The sequence below is a fragment of the Leptonychotes weddellii genome, chromosome 11, assembly GCF_054177405.1.
Source record: "Leptonychotes weddellii isolate Sample4059 chromosome 11, ASM5417740v2, whole genome shotgun sequence".
NCBI classification, from domain to species: Eukaryota; Metazoa; Chordata; class Mammalia; order Carnivora; family Phocidae; genus Leptonychotes; species Leptonychotes weddellii.
The window spans coordinates 46,781,595-46,796,157 of record NC_138379.1 but is presented as its reverse complement, the minus strand read 5'-3'; the positions used below and the strand labels follow the sequence as shown (position 1 = coordinate 46,796,157).

Below are 14,563 nucleotides of genomic sequence, written 5' to 3'. Positions count from 1 at the left end.
CCTCTGTGAAGGTAGCATTTCACAATCCCTTCCCACTCTTTCCTTCCCTCGAGTCAGTATTACGGAGCCTGTGTCATCCTGCGTTCAGCTGAAGGATGTATTTTGTGAAAGCTCTACTAACAATACACTAGTGCCCCTCTTATTCATGGTGTCACTTTTCCTGGTTTCAGTTACTGTGGTCAACCATGGAAGCAGCTATCTGGAAGCAGATGATCCTCCTTCTGACTTAGTGTCAGAAGGTCAGTAGTAGCTTAATGCTGCAGTGCCTACATCATTCTCCTCACTTCATCTCATCACGTAGGCATTTTATCATCTTACATCATCACAAGAAGGGTGAATATAGTACAATAAGATATTTTGAGAGAGAGAGAGACCCACATTCACGTAACGTTTATTACAGTATATTATTGTAATTGTTATATTTTATTATTAGTTGTTGTTATTTATCTCTTACTGGGCCTAATTTATACATTAAACTGTAGCATAGGTATGTATGTGTAGGAAAAAACATAGTCTATTATAGAGTTTGGTACTGTGGTTTCAAACATCCACAGGGGGTCTTGGAATGTATTCCCCACAGATAAGGAGGAAAGGCTCAGATGTAGGCACAAAATAGCTTAATGAAGTCCCAGTATTTATTTAACCTGCTTTTAAATGACAGCACTGAAATAATTTAGTGGAGTTTGTATCTCCTCACACTGGCAGCTAGCTAGCTAGGAGCATGCAGCAGAAATACACATCTGGGGACCAAATTATTCCATTGTAGGTGCCAACGAAAGCATTAGTCATCAAGTTTAGAGTTCCCTTCCATCTGGAAAACATGGTTAATTCTAGTGTTAGACATTAACAGTGTAAAGGGCCTTATTAGAAGATAAATGTGCTAAAAACATAGTCTATTTACCTTATAGAATAAGGAAGAAACTAAACTTAGTTGGATATTAACTCTTTGCCTTCTGTATTATGCTCTGGTATAGAATATAGGATTCGGAAGAAAAAGAGAAAAAGAATCACAGAATATAGCAACACTTTCTAAAAGGAGAGCAGTCTGCTAATACAGTTATTCAATTGATGGTTAACTAGAGCTTATACATAACTGCCTGTAGTTAGATTGGTACCAGTCGCCCAGTCAGCCTTTCTGTCCATCATTCCTCCCTTCTCTTATTTTCCTTTCTTCTCTTACTCAAAAGCCCATACCCAGTTTACAATCTAATTTTGAAATTGTATTGATTTTAGAATAGAAAAAGTTTTATAAATACATTACAAAAAAGATTAGAAAGTTCAGTAGAGAAGAAAATGACCAAAAGCTCCATTCTTATTAACGCCACTGTTAGCAACTTGATGTAATTCCATCCTCTTTCTATTATTCTTTTTTTTTGTTTAAGATTTTATTTTTCATTTATTTGAGAGAGAGCAAGCGAGCAGGGTGTGGGGGGGAGCTGAGGGAGAAGGAGAAGCAGGTTCCCCACTGAGTAGGGAGCCCAAAAAGGGCCGATCCCAGGACCCCAGGATCATGACCTGAGCCGAAGGCAGATGCTTAACCAACTGAGCCACCCAGGCACCCTAGTATTCTTTTTTTAAAATATATTTATCTTAATAATGTTAATTTTGTATATTTTTCCATCTAACATTCCATTTTGCTGGATGATCTCCATAATCTTCCTTTTAATGTCTGCATAGTATTCAATCAAGAAAGCATACAATAATTTACTTAACTATTCTTTTATAGGTTCAATATTTGGATTGCTTTAAAGATATTCTAAATAAATAATACTCTAAAAATATTTGTGTACATATTTCTTTTTTCCATACAGGGGATTTTTTCTGTAATATGGATTCTTAGAAGTAGAATTAGTAAGTCAGGGGTGCCTGGCTGGCTCAGTCAGTGGAGCGTGCAACTCTTGATCTCAGGGTTGTAAATTTGAGCCTCACATTGGATATAGAGATAACTTAAAAATAAAAAATAATTAGGTCAGAGATTTATAGTTCTTTGTTTAAGATTGGTTTCTGTTCTTTGAATTATTTTCCCCTACGTTCTCAAACTATAGCTGACAGTGTTTACATGACTTCTTGTCTCCAGCCATTTCCCCAACTATTACACACAGACATCCTGACATCCACTTTGTTGTGCAGCCTCCCTAAGAGTGTGAGCATTTTGCAGAGTTGCATAGAAATAAATTCACTTCCCTCATTGTGAAGACCATGCTGAATAATGTGTTTGAAAGGCAAGGAAATTAAATATTTTTAACCATTAGGATAGTGGTTTAGTTTCCACTTGCCTCATTAATGCCTAATAGTCCTCACATTATAATGGGCTTTGTTTTTGAAATATGAAAATCTGTTTTGGGCTTGCACTAATCCCAAAGAAAGGAAACAGTGGATTTTTGTAATAAAATAAATGTAAACTGTAGAAAATAATAGAATACACCTGCAAAAATCTTCAGGCACTTCTATATTTATAGTTTTTCCAAATGGGCAGTAGTCTTTTTATTGAATTAAACTCTATACCCAAATAGCCCACACTATTAGTGAAATTGACATTTCATATTTTCAGTAAGATTAATTTAATTCAATTCAGCAGGCATATATTGAACCTGCACTGCTCATGAGACCCTTTGCTAGGTGCTGGGAGTTATCAAACTGAGTATAATGTCTGCTGAGTTTGTATCCACAGATGGAGAGAACCAGTCTCACTGACAGCTGAGACCAAAAGATGGTCATTGAAAAGATGTGGAGAATTTCACTTCTAAGAGAAGTTCTTTGACTTTCTGCATAGCCGTAATAACAAGTGCCTGACATAAATCCTTATACATAGTACATGTTCAAAAATATTAATCCAAACTTCAAGATAAGTAGTTTAATTCTACCAACTAAGCTTAAAATACTACTAAAAGGAGGGAGTTCATAGATAAAGCATCTATTCTGTACCAGGTACTAGCTCAGGCACATTCGTACATTATGTCAATTAATGATCACAAGGGACACTTGGGTGGCTCAGTCAGTTAAGTCTGCCTTTGGCTCAGGTCATGATCCTAGAGTCTGGGATGGAGTCCTGAATCGGGCTCCCTGCTCAGTGGGGAGCCTGCTTCTCCCTCTGCCTGCCTCTCTCTCTCTGACAAATAAAATCTTAAAAAAAAAATAACGATCACAGTGATTCTGACTGTATTGCAGATGAGGAGATAGACGTAGAAGAATTAGATATCTTGCCCAATGGCACACAGCTAGTGGGGAGAAAGCTAGGATTTGAACCCAGATACATCTGCCTCTAAAGCCTTGCTTTTTACCATACTTCCTTACTCTGTGGATGGCCCTTTATTCCTTTAACCTTCTCCATGATGCAGTATAATTGCTGTGCATTCCTTGTTTTCTTTTCTTTTTTCTTAGCTTCTGTTGAATCATCATTGAATGTCCTATTTTCAATGTAATTAATGGTCTTGTAGCATCTTCAAGTACTCTGTGGCCCGTTGTCATTAAAATTCCCAAGCTTTGGGACCTCTGGGTGGCTCAGTTGGTTAAGCATCTGCCTTTGACTCAGGCCATGATTCCAGGGCCCTGGGATCGAGTCCCACATCAGGCTCCCTGCTCATCAGAGAGCCTGCTTCTCCCTCTGCCTGCCGCCCCCCCCTTGCTTGTGCTCTCTCTCTCTCACAAATAAGATCTTTAAAAAAATAAAAATAATAAAATTCCCAAGCTTTATTGCTATTTACTGCTCTCTGATGAGCAGGGAGCCTGATATGGGACTCGATCCCAGGGCCCTGGAATCATGACCTGAGTCAAAGGCAGATGCTTAACCAACTGAGCCACCCAGAGGTCCCAAAGCCTGGGAATTTTAATGACAACGGGCCACAGAGTACTTGAAGATGCTACAAGACCATTAATTACATTGAAAATAGGACATTCAATGATGATTCAACAGAAGCTAAGAAAAAAGAAAAGAAAACAAGGAATGCTATTTCTCTCTCACAAATAAGATCTTTAAAAAAATAAAAATAATAAAATTCCCAAGCTTTCCTCAGGTACAATTGATATATAATAGGCTGCACATATTTAAAGTGTACAATTGATATATTTTGACTTATGTATACACCAGTGAAAACCTTGCCACAATTAAGATAATGAACATATCCACCACCCTGTTTCCTCATGCTCCTTCCAGCCCTTCACTCAACCACTGATCTGCTCTCATTATGGATTAGTTTGCATTTCCTAGAATTTTATATAAACAGAATCATACAATATGTACCCCCCCTTTTTTTTGTCTGCTTTCACTCAGCATGATTATTTTGAAGATCATACATCTTCTTGCATGTATCAGTAGTTCATTGCATTCTTTTATTGCTGAGTAGTATTCCATTGTATGAGTATACCATAGTTTATCAGTTCACCCAATGATGGGCAATTAGGTTTTAGGGGGACTATTACAAGTAAAATTGCTATGAACTTATATTTTGAGTGGACTAGACAGTGGGTATATGTTTGATATTTTAAGAAACTGCCAAACTGTTTTCCAAAGTGGCTGTACCATTTTACATTCCCATCCCAGTAGGGTACAGGTGTTCTCGCCCACACTTAGTATGGTCAGTTTTTTTAATTTTAACATTCTGTTGAGTGTACAGTAGTGTATCATTGTAATTTTAATTTGCATTTCATTGATAATATTGAGCATCTTCTCATATGCTTACTTGCCATCTGTATATCTTCTTTGGTGAAGTGTCTGTTCAGATCTTTTGCCCATATTTTATTGGGTTGTTTGTTTTCTTTTAAGTTTTGAGCGTTTTTTATATTCTGTGTACAAACCCTTATCAGATACATGATTATGGCTTGTCTTTTCATTTTAACAATATCTTTCAAGAAGGCAAGCTGGTGCAGCCACTCCAGAAAACAGTATGGAGGTTCCACAAAAAGTTGAAAATAGAGCTACCTTACGACCCAGCAATTGCACTGATGGATATTTACCCCAAAGATACAAATGCAGTGATCCGAAGGGGCACATGCACTCCAATGTTTATAGCAGCAATGTCCACAATAGCCAAACTATGGAAGGAGCCAAGATGTCCATCAACAGATGAATGGATAAAGAAGATGTGGTATATATATACAATGGAATATTATGCAGCCATCAAAAAAATGAAATCTTGCCATTTGCAGCGACATGGATGGAACTAGAGGGTATTATGCTAAGCGAAATAATTCAATCAGAGAAAGACAATTAGCATATGATCTCCTGATATGAGGAATTTGAGAAACAAGACAGAGGATCATAGGGGAAGGGAGGGGAAAATGAAACAAGATGAAACCAGAGAGGGAGACAAACCATAAGAGACTTTGAATCTCAGGAAACAAACTGAGGGTTGCTGGAGTGGAGGGGGGTGGGAGGGATGGGGTGGCTGGGTGATGGACATTGGGGAGGGTGTATGCTATGGTGAGCGCTGTGAATTGTGTAAGACTGATGAATCACAGACCTGTACCTCTGAAACAAATAATACATTATATGTTAATAAAAAATAAAAAATGAAAAAAAAACAAAGTATCTTTCAAAGAGCAGACATTTTTAATTTTGATGAAGTCCAACTTAACTATTTTTTTTTCTTTTATGGACCGTGCTATGGTGTGGTGTGGTATGGTAGCTTTGACAAAAAGCTATGATTTCTTTGACAAATCTTTGCCAAACCCAAGGTCATAAAGATTTTTTCCTATATTTTCTTCTAGAAATTTTATAGTTTCAGGTTATACATTTAAATCTGTGGTCCAGTGTGAATTAATCTTTGTATATGGTAAGAAGAATGAGTAAACGTTCCTTTCTGTTGTTGAAAAGACTGCCCTTTCTCCACTGAATTACCTTCACATTTTTGTCAAAAATCAATTAACCATGTATGTGTGGGTTTATTTTAGGACTTCTTCCTCATTGATCTGTTTATCTAGCTTGATGCCAATACTATACTGTTTTGATTAATGTAACTTCATGATTAGCCTTTCAGTTAGGTAGTGTAAATCCTTCAACTTCTCGCTCTCTTTTTTTTACTTTTAAATCCAGTCTAGTTAACCTCTAATTTTCTTCTTCTTTCTCAAGGTTGTTTTTGGGTTTTTTTAAGATTTTATTTATTTATTTGAGAGAGAGAATGAGAGAGAGAGAGCACAAGACGGGGGAGGGTCAGAGGGAGAAGCAGACTCCCTGCTAAGCAGGGAGCCCAATGTGGGACTCGATCCCGGGACTCCAGGATCATGACCTGAGCTGAAGGCAGTCGCTCAACCCACTGAGCCACCTAGGCGCCCCGTTTCTCAAGGTTGTTTTGGATAATCTGTGTCCTTTGCATTTCCATATTAATTTAAAATCAATTTTCTACCTACCAGATAGAAAACCTACCCGGATTTTTTTAAATAGAATTGTGATGAATCTTTAGATCAGTTTGAAGACAGTTGATATTTTAACAATGTTGAGTCTTCCAATCCATTAACATAATACCTCTCCACTTATTTAGGTCTTTAATTTTGCTCAGCAATATTTTGTAGCTTTTAGTATATAGGTCTTGCACATCTTTTTTCAGACATAACTATTTTATAGTTTTTGGTGCTATTGTAAATGGTTTTTTATTTTAATTTCCAATTGTTCATTGCTAACACATAGAAATGATTGATTTTTGCATATTGATCTTATATCCTGAAAACCTGCTAAACTCATTTATTAGTTATAATAGCTTTTGTGTATGTCCTTTATGTAGATAATCATGTCACCTGCATATTAAGAGATTTTTAGGGGCGCCTGGGTGGCTCAGTCGTTAAGCGTCTGCCTTCAGCTCAGGTCATGATCCCGGGGTCCTGGGATCGAGCCCCGTGTCGGACTCCCTGCTCCGCAGGAAGCCTGCTTCTCCCTCTCCCACTCCCCCTGCTTGTGTTCCCTCTCTCACTGTGTCTCTCTCTGTCAAATAAATAAATAAAATCTTTAAGAAAAAAAAAAAGACATTTTTACTGCTTCCTTTTTTCCCCTTACCGTAACAGCTAGAATCTCCAGTATAATGCTGAATTGAAGTGGTGAGAGCTGACAGATGTCCTTGCCTTGTTTCTGCACTTAGGGAGAAAGCATTCAGTCTTTCACCATTAAGTATGATGTTAACAGTAAGGTTTTTGTAGATGCCCTTTACCACGTTGAGGAGTTTCCTCTATTCCTATTTAGTTTGCTGATAGCAGTGGATGTTGAATCTTGTCAAATGATTTTTCTTTTTTAGTTTATTTATATCATGGATCGCATTGATGATTTTTCAGCTATTAAACAAACTTTGCATTACTGATAAACTCCACTTGACTCATGATATATTACCCTTTATATATTTAGTGGAATTGATTTGTTAAAATTTCCATAAGCATTTTTGTATTTCTGTTCATGGCAGATACTAGTCTATAGTTTTCTTCTCTTGTAATGCTTGTTTTACAGTGATTTGAAAAGTATCCTTTCCTCTTCTATTTTCTGGAAGCTTAGAATTGTGTAGAACTTTTTCTTCCTTAAATATTTGCTATAATTCATCAGGGTAGTTATCTGAGCATAGAGTTTTCTTTGTGGAAGTTTTTTTTTTTTTTAACAAACTCAATTTCTTTAGTAGATAGAGGATTATTCAGGTTTTTCTTCTTGAGTGGACTTTGATAATTTATTTGTGTCTTTCAGGGAATTTGTCCATTCTAAGTTGGCCGACTTTATTGAAACAAATTGTTTATAATATTCCTTTCTTATTCTTTGATTATCTAGAGAATCTGTAGTGTGGCATCGCTTCTCATTCTTTTTTTTTTTTTAAGATTTTATTTATTTATTTATTTGACAGAGAGAGATACAGTGAGAGAGAGAGAACACAAACAGGGGGAGTGGGAGAGGGAGGAGAAGCATGCTTCTCACCAAGCAGGGAGCCCAATGCAGAACTCGATCTCAGGACCCCAAGATCATGACCTGAGCCGAAGGCAGACGCCCAACCAACTGAGCTACACAGGTGTCCCTTGTTTTTTTTTTTTCTTTTTTAAAGATTTTATTTATTTATTTGACAGAGAGAGACACAGTGAGAGAGGGAACACAAGCAGGGGGAGTGGGAGAGGGAGAAGCAGGCTTCCCACTGAGCAGAAAGCCCGATGCGGGGCTCGATCCCAGGACCCTGGGATTATGACCCGAGCCGAAGGCAGACGCTTACGACTGAGCCACCCAGGCACCCCGCTTCTCATTCTTGATATTGGTTAATTGTGTCTCCACTTTTTTCCTGATCATTCTGCTAGAGGTTTATCCATTTTGATAGATCTTCACAAAGAAACAGCTTTTAACTTCATTGATTTTTTTTTTCCCCCTGTTTTTCTGTTTTCTGTTGTATTGATTTCTGCTCTGGTTTTTATTACCTTTATTCTGATTCGTTTGGATTCCAATAGTTGTTTCCTAAGTTGAGAAAACTGTTTCCCATCCCCCAGGGATCACTGTCCTTCAGTGATGTCCAGTGTTCATATATTTTGAGTTCTTTAGTTGTTTCTGGAAGGAGTTTAAATCTGGTCCTTGATACTCCATCTTATCTGGAAGCAGAAATCTATGTTGCTGATATTTTCAACATCATCCTTTATAATCTACTTGTGTTGTATTTGGAATGATGTTCAATATGATCACTTCTCTGTCCAAATGAAACTCAGAGGTTCTGCTAGTCAGTTATAAAGAGCTGCCTTCCTCTGTATTGAATATCACCAGATTCTTTATGTAATTTCTTCTTTCCTCATCCAAAAAAAAAAAAAGAGTAATGATTTATTAAGTACCTTCTATGAATCCAGCATGTGTTATGGGTTTAAATATGTTACCTCTGGGGCGCCTGGGTGTCTCAGTCATTAAGCATCTGCCTTCGGCTCAGGTCATGATCTCGGGGTCCTGGGATGGAGCCCCACATCGGGCTCCCTGCTCAGTGGGGAGTCTGCTTCTCCCTCTCCCTCTGCTGCTCCCCCTGCTTGTGCTCTCTCTCTCTCAAACAAATAAATAAATAAATCTTTAAAAATAAATAAATAAATAAGTTACCTCATTTAATCCTTATGATAACCCTATGAAGAAGTAATTGTCTTCATTATAAGATAAGGTAATTGAAGCTGAGAAGTTAAATAATTTGCCGGAGGTCACACAACAGTAAATGGTATAGTCAGCTTTCAAACTCAAGTCTGTCAGACCCAAGGACCCAGTATTGCTTTCTAGTTCATTACAGTACCATAAAGTTGATGAAATCCTTCAGAGGTTGTTTTGCTGAGTACAAAGAGACAGCTACTAATACCAACTCAGAAAGCTTTTTCTTATCTGCCCCTGCAAAGAGGGTAAGCATTTTACAACATCTAAGAAAGGAAAAGCATTAGTACAGCTAGAAGGAATAGTTTTAATTGAAGTTCTGTCAGGTGGCAGGAAGGAAAAGGGCTAAGAGAGCTATTGTTAAGAAACAGAGGAAGAATGTGATTTTGGAAATGCTGGGTCAAGAAAACATTGTAACAGTGAAGTTACAGAGGGTGAAAGAGGGAAAAAGCAGAAGTTATTCAGCAGTGACATACTTTGGAAAGCTGCTGGAGCGATGAAAAAGCACATGGCCCTGACCCCCATTGCTGTCACTGAAACTTTTCATTCCCTTCCATGAGAATCAGACAATGAACTCAGAATAAAGGGGAAAGAAAAGAATGTTTAGTATCAAACAGTGTTGCCAAGATAAAATGTTTTGGATTGATTCCCAGTGCCACAGCACAGTGCATATTAACATTCCTTATATATTTTTGGAAGCATATTCTACCCACATTGGCTCTAATTTTAGTTTTTATAGATGTATGGGTGTTTTGTGTTGTTCTGTTGCAATGCCTGGTTATGGATTTTTTTTTTTTAATGTCTGTAACCTCTACTAGAGTACGAAAGCTGTGTCTCCTAAGTATATGTAAATATGTTTACCTTTTATGGCAGTTTCTAGCATGTGATCCTCATCTTTTATATGACACAATGCCCTTTTGGAAAGTGATGGTATCATAGCCTGAGATGATTTGAAAGGTCAAGATTTGAGTCTTACTTTGTCATTGACGTGACTGACCATAGATGAATTATTTGTAAGATGAGGCACATGATTATCTCATTCAACTGTGAAGAATTTCCAGGAATAGTTATAAATGAGAATATTACAAGGGCTTTGAAATGTAGGCAGTACATTTGACAGGAAATATGTGCCATTTATTCTTTTAGAAGGCTCTATAGAATTTTATAGAGTCAGTTTTAAATGTTAATAATTACTCAAGAGAAATCACTTTAATTCATTAAAAAGTAGAATTGGACAATATAGGCAGCCTCTATGTTGCAACTCGCTGAATGCCAGGGAGTCTTGACCTTCTGCAAACACCTCTTCCTATTCAGAGGCCCCCCTGCACATTCAGCATTTAGTGGTGGCAGTTTCTCCACTCTAGAGTATGAGCTCCTGCAAAGCAAACTGTGTCCTTCGTTTCATGTCTATGAGCCTGGCACAGTGTTCAGCTTATTGCGGGGATTTGATATTAAAGTTATTCTTTCTATTGTGAGGCCTAATTCTGACTGTTCAGTCCTTCTATCTTTAATGTTGTAAACATGCATGCCTTTGCATATTTGAACATGGGAAAAAGTAGCTAAATAAATGCTTTTGTGTAACTAAAGACAAAGAAACTTTGCCTGTTTTGTTTCCTGTTTGTTGGATTTTTAGTTTAAAAAGTAAGATATTCTAATAGTTCAGATAGTACAGAGGTACATAAAACACAAGTCAGCCATCTCTATTCTCCGGTCTTTGTTTTTCTTACTCTGCCTCCCTCTGTCAGATATTTATTTATGTTCATATAAATACTATTTGTACTTTAATATTATGAATAGTACTCTAGGCAAATACATTTTTTTACCCAGTTACTGAATACTACACTGAAAGTGAACAACAGAATCATCATACAGATACAGAATGGTTGTGAGGGCACCTTGTTTACCTTCATGGCCTTGAGGGCACAGCTGCTGCCCAGCATCACAAGAGAACATTGTACCACATATTGTAGCCTGGGCAAAGGTCAGAGTTTAAAGTATGGTTTCTCCTCAGTGTGTGTTGCTTTCATACCATTGCAAAATTGAAAAATTATAAGTCAAACCATTTTAAGTTGGGGACCGTCTGTAAATTAAATGAGATATTCGGCACTTTATTTTTACAAAATAGTCTTTGTTTTAGGTGGTTTTGCCCAACTGTAGGCTAATGTAAGTGTTCTGAGCGTGTTTAAGGTAGGCTAGGCTAAGCTATGATGTTCGGTAGGTTAAGTGTATTGAATGCATTTTTCAACTTAGGATATTTTTCAAATTACGATGTGTTTATTTGGACATAACCCCATTGTAAGTTTAGTAAGATCTATAGTTTTACCTCCTGATGCTTTTATTTCTCCATAAGGGATTCACAAAAGTGAAATTGCTAGATCAGGTTGATATGTTTAGTTTTTAATGCAGTAGGCCGGTGTTGTTTTTTTTAAGGATGTATCAGTTTACATTTCTATCAACAATAGAGGAAAGCCTATTTCTCCAAATCCTTGGTAGCTTTAGAAATCTTTCTAACGTTTCCCCATATGATCAGTTTAAAATGGTAAGAGGCTGGGGCACCTGGGTGACTCAGTCTTTAGGCATCTGCCTTTGGCTGGGGTCATGATTCCAGGGTCATGGGATCGGGCCCCACGTCAGGCTCCTTGCTCGGCGGGAAGCCTGCTTCTCCCTCTCTCACTCCCCTGCTTGTGTTCCTGCTCTCACTGTGTCTCTCTCTGTCAAATAAAATCTTTAAAAAAGTAATAATAAATAATAAAATAAAAAAGAAAATGGTAAGAGGCCTTTACTAGTATTTAACAGTGAAAAGAGAAAGGACACTGATAAACATTTCTTATATATTTGAAAGACATTTTACTCTTGTTTTTGTTTTTTTTGTTTTTATGTTTTTTGTTTTTTTAAAAACCTGGTCCTTTCAGGGCCCCTGGCTGGCTCAGTCAGTGGAGCATGCGACTCTCGATCTTGGGGCTGTGAGTTTGAGTCCCACATTGCATGTAGAGATTACTTAGAAATAAAATCTGCTTTCCGCCATCTCTCTGTGTCGCCATAATGATGCACATGAATGTCCTGGCAGATGCCCTCAAGAGCATTAACAATGCTGAAAAGAGAGACAAACGCCAGGTTCTTATTAGACCATGCTCCAAAGTCATCCTCTGGTTCCTCACGGTGATGATGAAGCATGGTTACATTGGTGAATTTGAAATCACTGATGATCACAGAGCTGGGAAAATTGTTGTGAACCTCATGGGCAGGTTAAACAAGTGTGGAGTGATCAGCCCCAAATTTTGATGTACAACTGAAAGATCTAGAAAAATGGCAGAATAACCTGCTCCCATCCCGCCAGTTTGGTTTCATTGTCCTGACAACCTCAGCTGGCATCATGGACCATGAAGAAGCAAGACAAAAACACAGGAGGGAAAATCCTGGGATTTTTTTTCTGGGGATACATTCATGCAAATAAAATGCCTCAGTGGAGAAAGAAATAAAATAAAATCTTAGGGGCACAGCTGGTTAAGCACCAACTCTTGGTTTTGGCTCACATCATGATCTCAGGGTCGTGAGATTGAGCCCCATGTCGGGCTCCATGCTGGGCATGGAGACTGCTTAAGACTCTCTCTCTCCCTCTGCCCCCCGCCCCGCTTTCACATGTGCATGCAGGCGTGCTCTCACTCACTCTCTCAAAATAAAAATAATAAAAATAAAATCTTAAAAAAAAACAAAACTGGTCTTTTCATAACAGGAAAAATACAAGTGAGAATAGATACTTTTTTTCTATGTGCAGTTGAGTAAGTAAATTATATTTTGAAACAATCAGGTTTTAAGTGTTTCTTCCTGCTTTCAACCATTTTCTTGAAGTAAGCAAGCTAGCCAATGGCTTCTAATTTTCCCTAGCTTAATGCAGATCCTGAAAGAGAAGAAGGAGAAGAGTTTGAAGACAACATGGATGTTTTTGATGACAGCAGTTCCAGCCCATCTGGCACCTTAAGAAATTATCCACTTACCTGCAAAGTTGTTTATTCCTACAAGGTGTGTATTTCTCTAACCTATTGCTCATATTAAATTGTGGCAACCCTGAAGACACACGTGACTATGTCTACCCAGCCTCACATAGTGTGCTTACTATAAAATTGGTGTTCAGTTAACGTTAGAGACAATATAACATAATAGTGAACAGTCTAGGCTCTGACATCAGACTGCCTGGATTAAAATCCTGTCTCTGCCATTTACAAGCTCTCTGACCACACTAGCCCCTTGGTCTCCGTGAGCCTCAGTTTTCTTATCTATATTATGGGGATAATATCAGAGGGATAGTTTAAAGATTAAGTGAGATAACACTTTTATAGCAAAGCACTTAGTACAGTGCCTGGCATCTAGTAAATTTTTAGTAAATTGAAATCTTACCCTTATTATCAGTTGGATGCTTTGGCACAAGACCCTCCATTAGGAGGATGACCCTCCAAACTGATACTAAAAGAAAATTGTTTTACAAAAGTTTTGTTAAACTTTACCTTTCCTAATCTTAATATAACCACCCCTTGTTTCCATGGTAAGCAGGGACCCAGATAAATAGATGCCAGAATTTCAAATCCTGATTTGGTGTAATAGTTTTTCATCTCTCTCACCCCTGCTCTACTTACACATAAATTTTTTACTCATACAAAGTACATTGAATTTCCCTCCGCTCATCTAGTCCATCAACCAGCCCTGTTGGCTCTACCTCCAAAACATATCCTGAATCCATTCACTTTTCACCATCTTGGTCTAGGCAGGCCATTGTTTCAATTACTGTAAAAGAAAAAAAAAAAAAAACAAAAACCCATAATTGGTATCCCTTCTACATACTTACCTCCCTCCCAACAGTCCATTGTTCACTTTGCAGCCAAAATTATCTTTAACAAATAAAGGAGATTATTTTATTCCCTTGCCTAAAAACCTTTTATAAGCTTTCCATCACACATAGGAAAACAAACTCTTCCCTAGAGTTTATAATGTTCAGATTGATCTGGCCCCTTACAGTCTCCCTAGCTTCGTGTCAGACCATTCTCCTAACAAACCCACTCACCACCCATTAGCCACTGTGGCACCATGCTCCTTCCTAACTTGACAACTTTGCACTTGCTGCTCCCTCTACCTAGAACCATCTTTCCCCAGATTTTGGTTGGCTGCATACTGCTCTTCATTGAGGCTTAGCTCAAATAGTGCCTCCTCAGGTCTCCCCTGACAACCTAATAAAAGCCAAATTCTCATTCACTACTCTCTTCCCATTCCCCTTTTCCCTCTTTTATTTACTATATAGCACTTACCACCAACCAAACTTAATCTTATTTGTTTTTATATTTCTTTGTCTTGATTCTGCACTAAAGGTCCATAAAAGCAGAAACCGGGTCTGTATCCGTGTACCTTGTCTGTGTGTCTCCAGCACGCAGGCCGGTACCTGGCACACAGCAGGTCCTCAGTAAATAATTGTGGGATAAATACATGAATGATATAAGGAAGGCATAAACAAATGAA

The 14,563-nt window shown here is 37.9% G+C and overlaps 1 protein-coding gene and 1 pseudogene across 1 annotated transcript in view; both read left to right on the top strand.

Annotated features, from left to right (window-relative positions):
- The window catches only part of FCHSD2 (FCH and double SH3 domains 2), a 74,762-nt gene that overhangs the window by 49,505 nt on the left and 10,694 nt on the right, over nt 1–14,563 (top strand). Inside the window, exon 6 of the mRNA XM_081798785.1 lies at nt 12,944–13,078. Within this exon, the coding sequence (XP_081654911.1) occupies nt 12,944–13,078 (135 nt within the window). The remainder of the gene's footprint in view (nt 1–12,943; nt 13,079–14,563) is intronic.
- On the top strand, nt 6,798–12,755 carry LOC145716211 (small ribosomal subunit protein uS8 pseudogene; annotated as a pseudogene).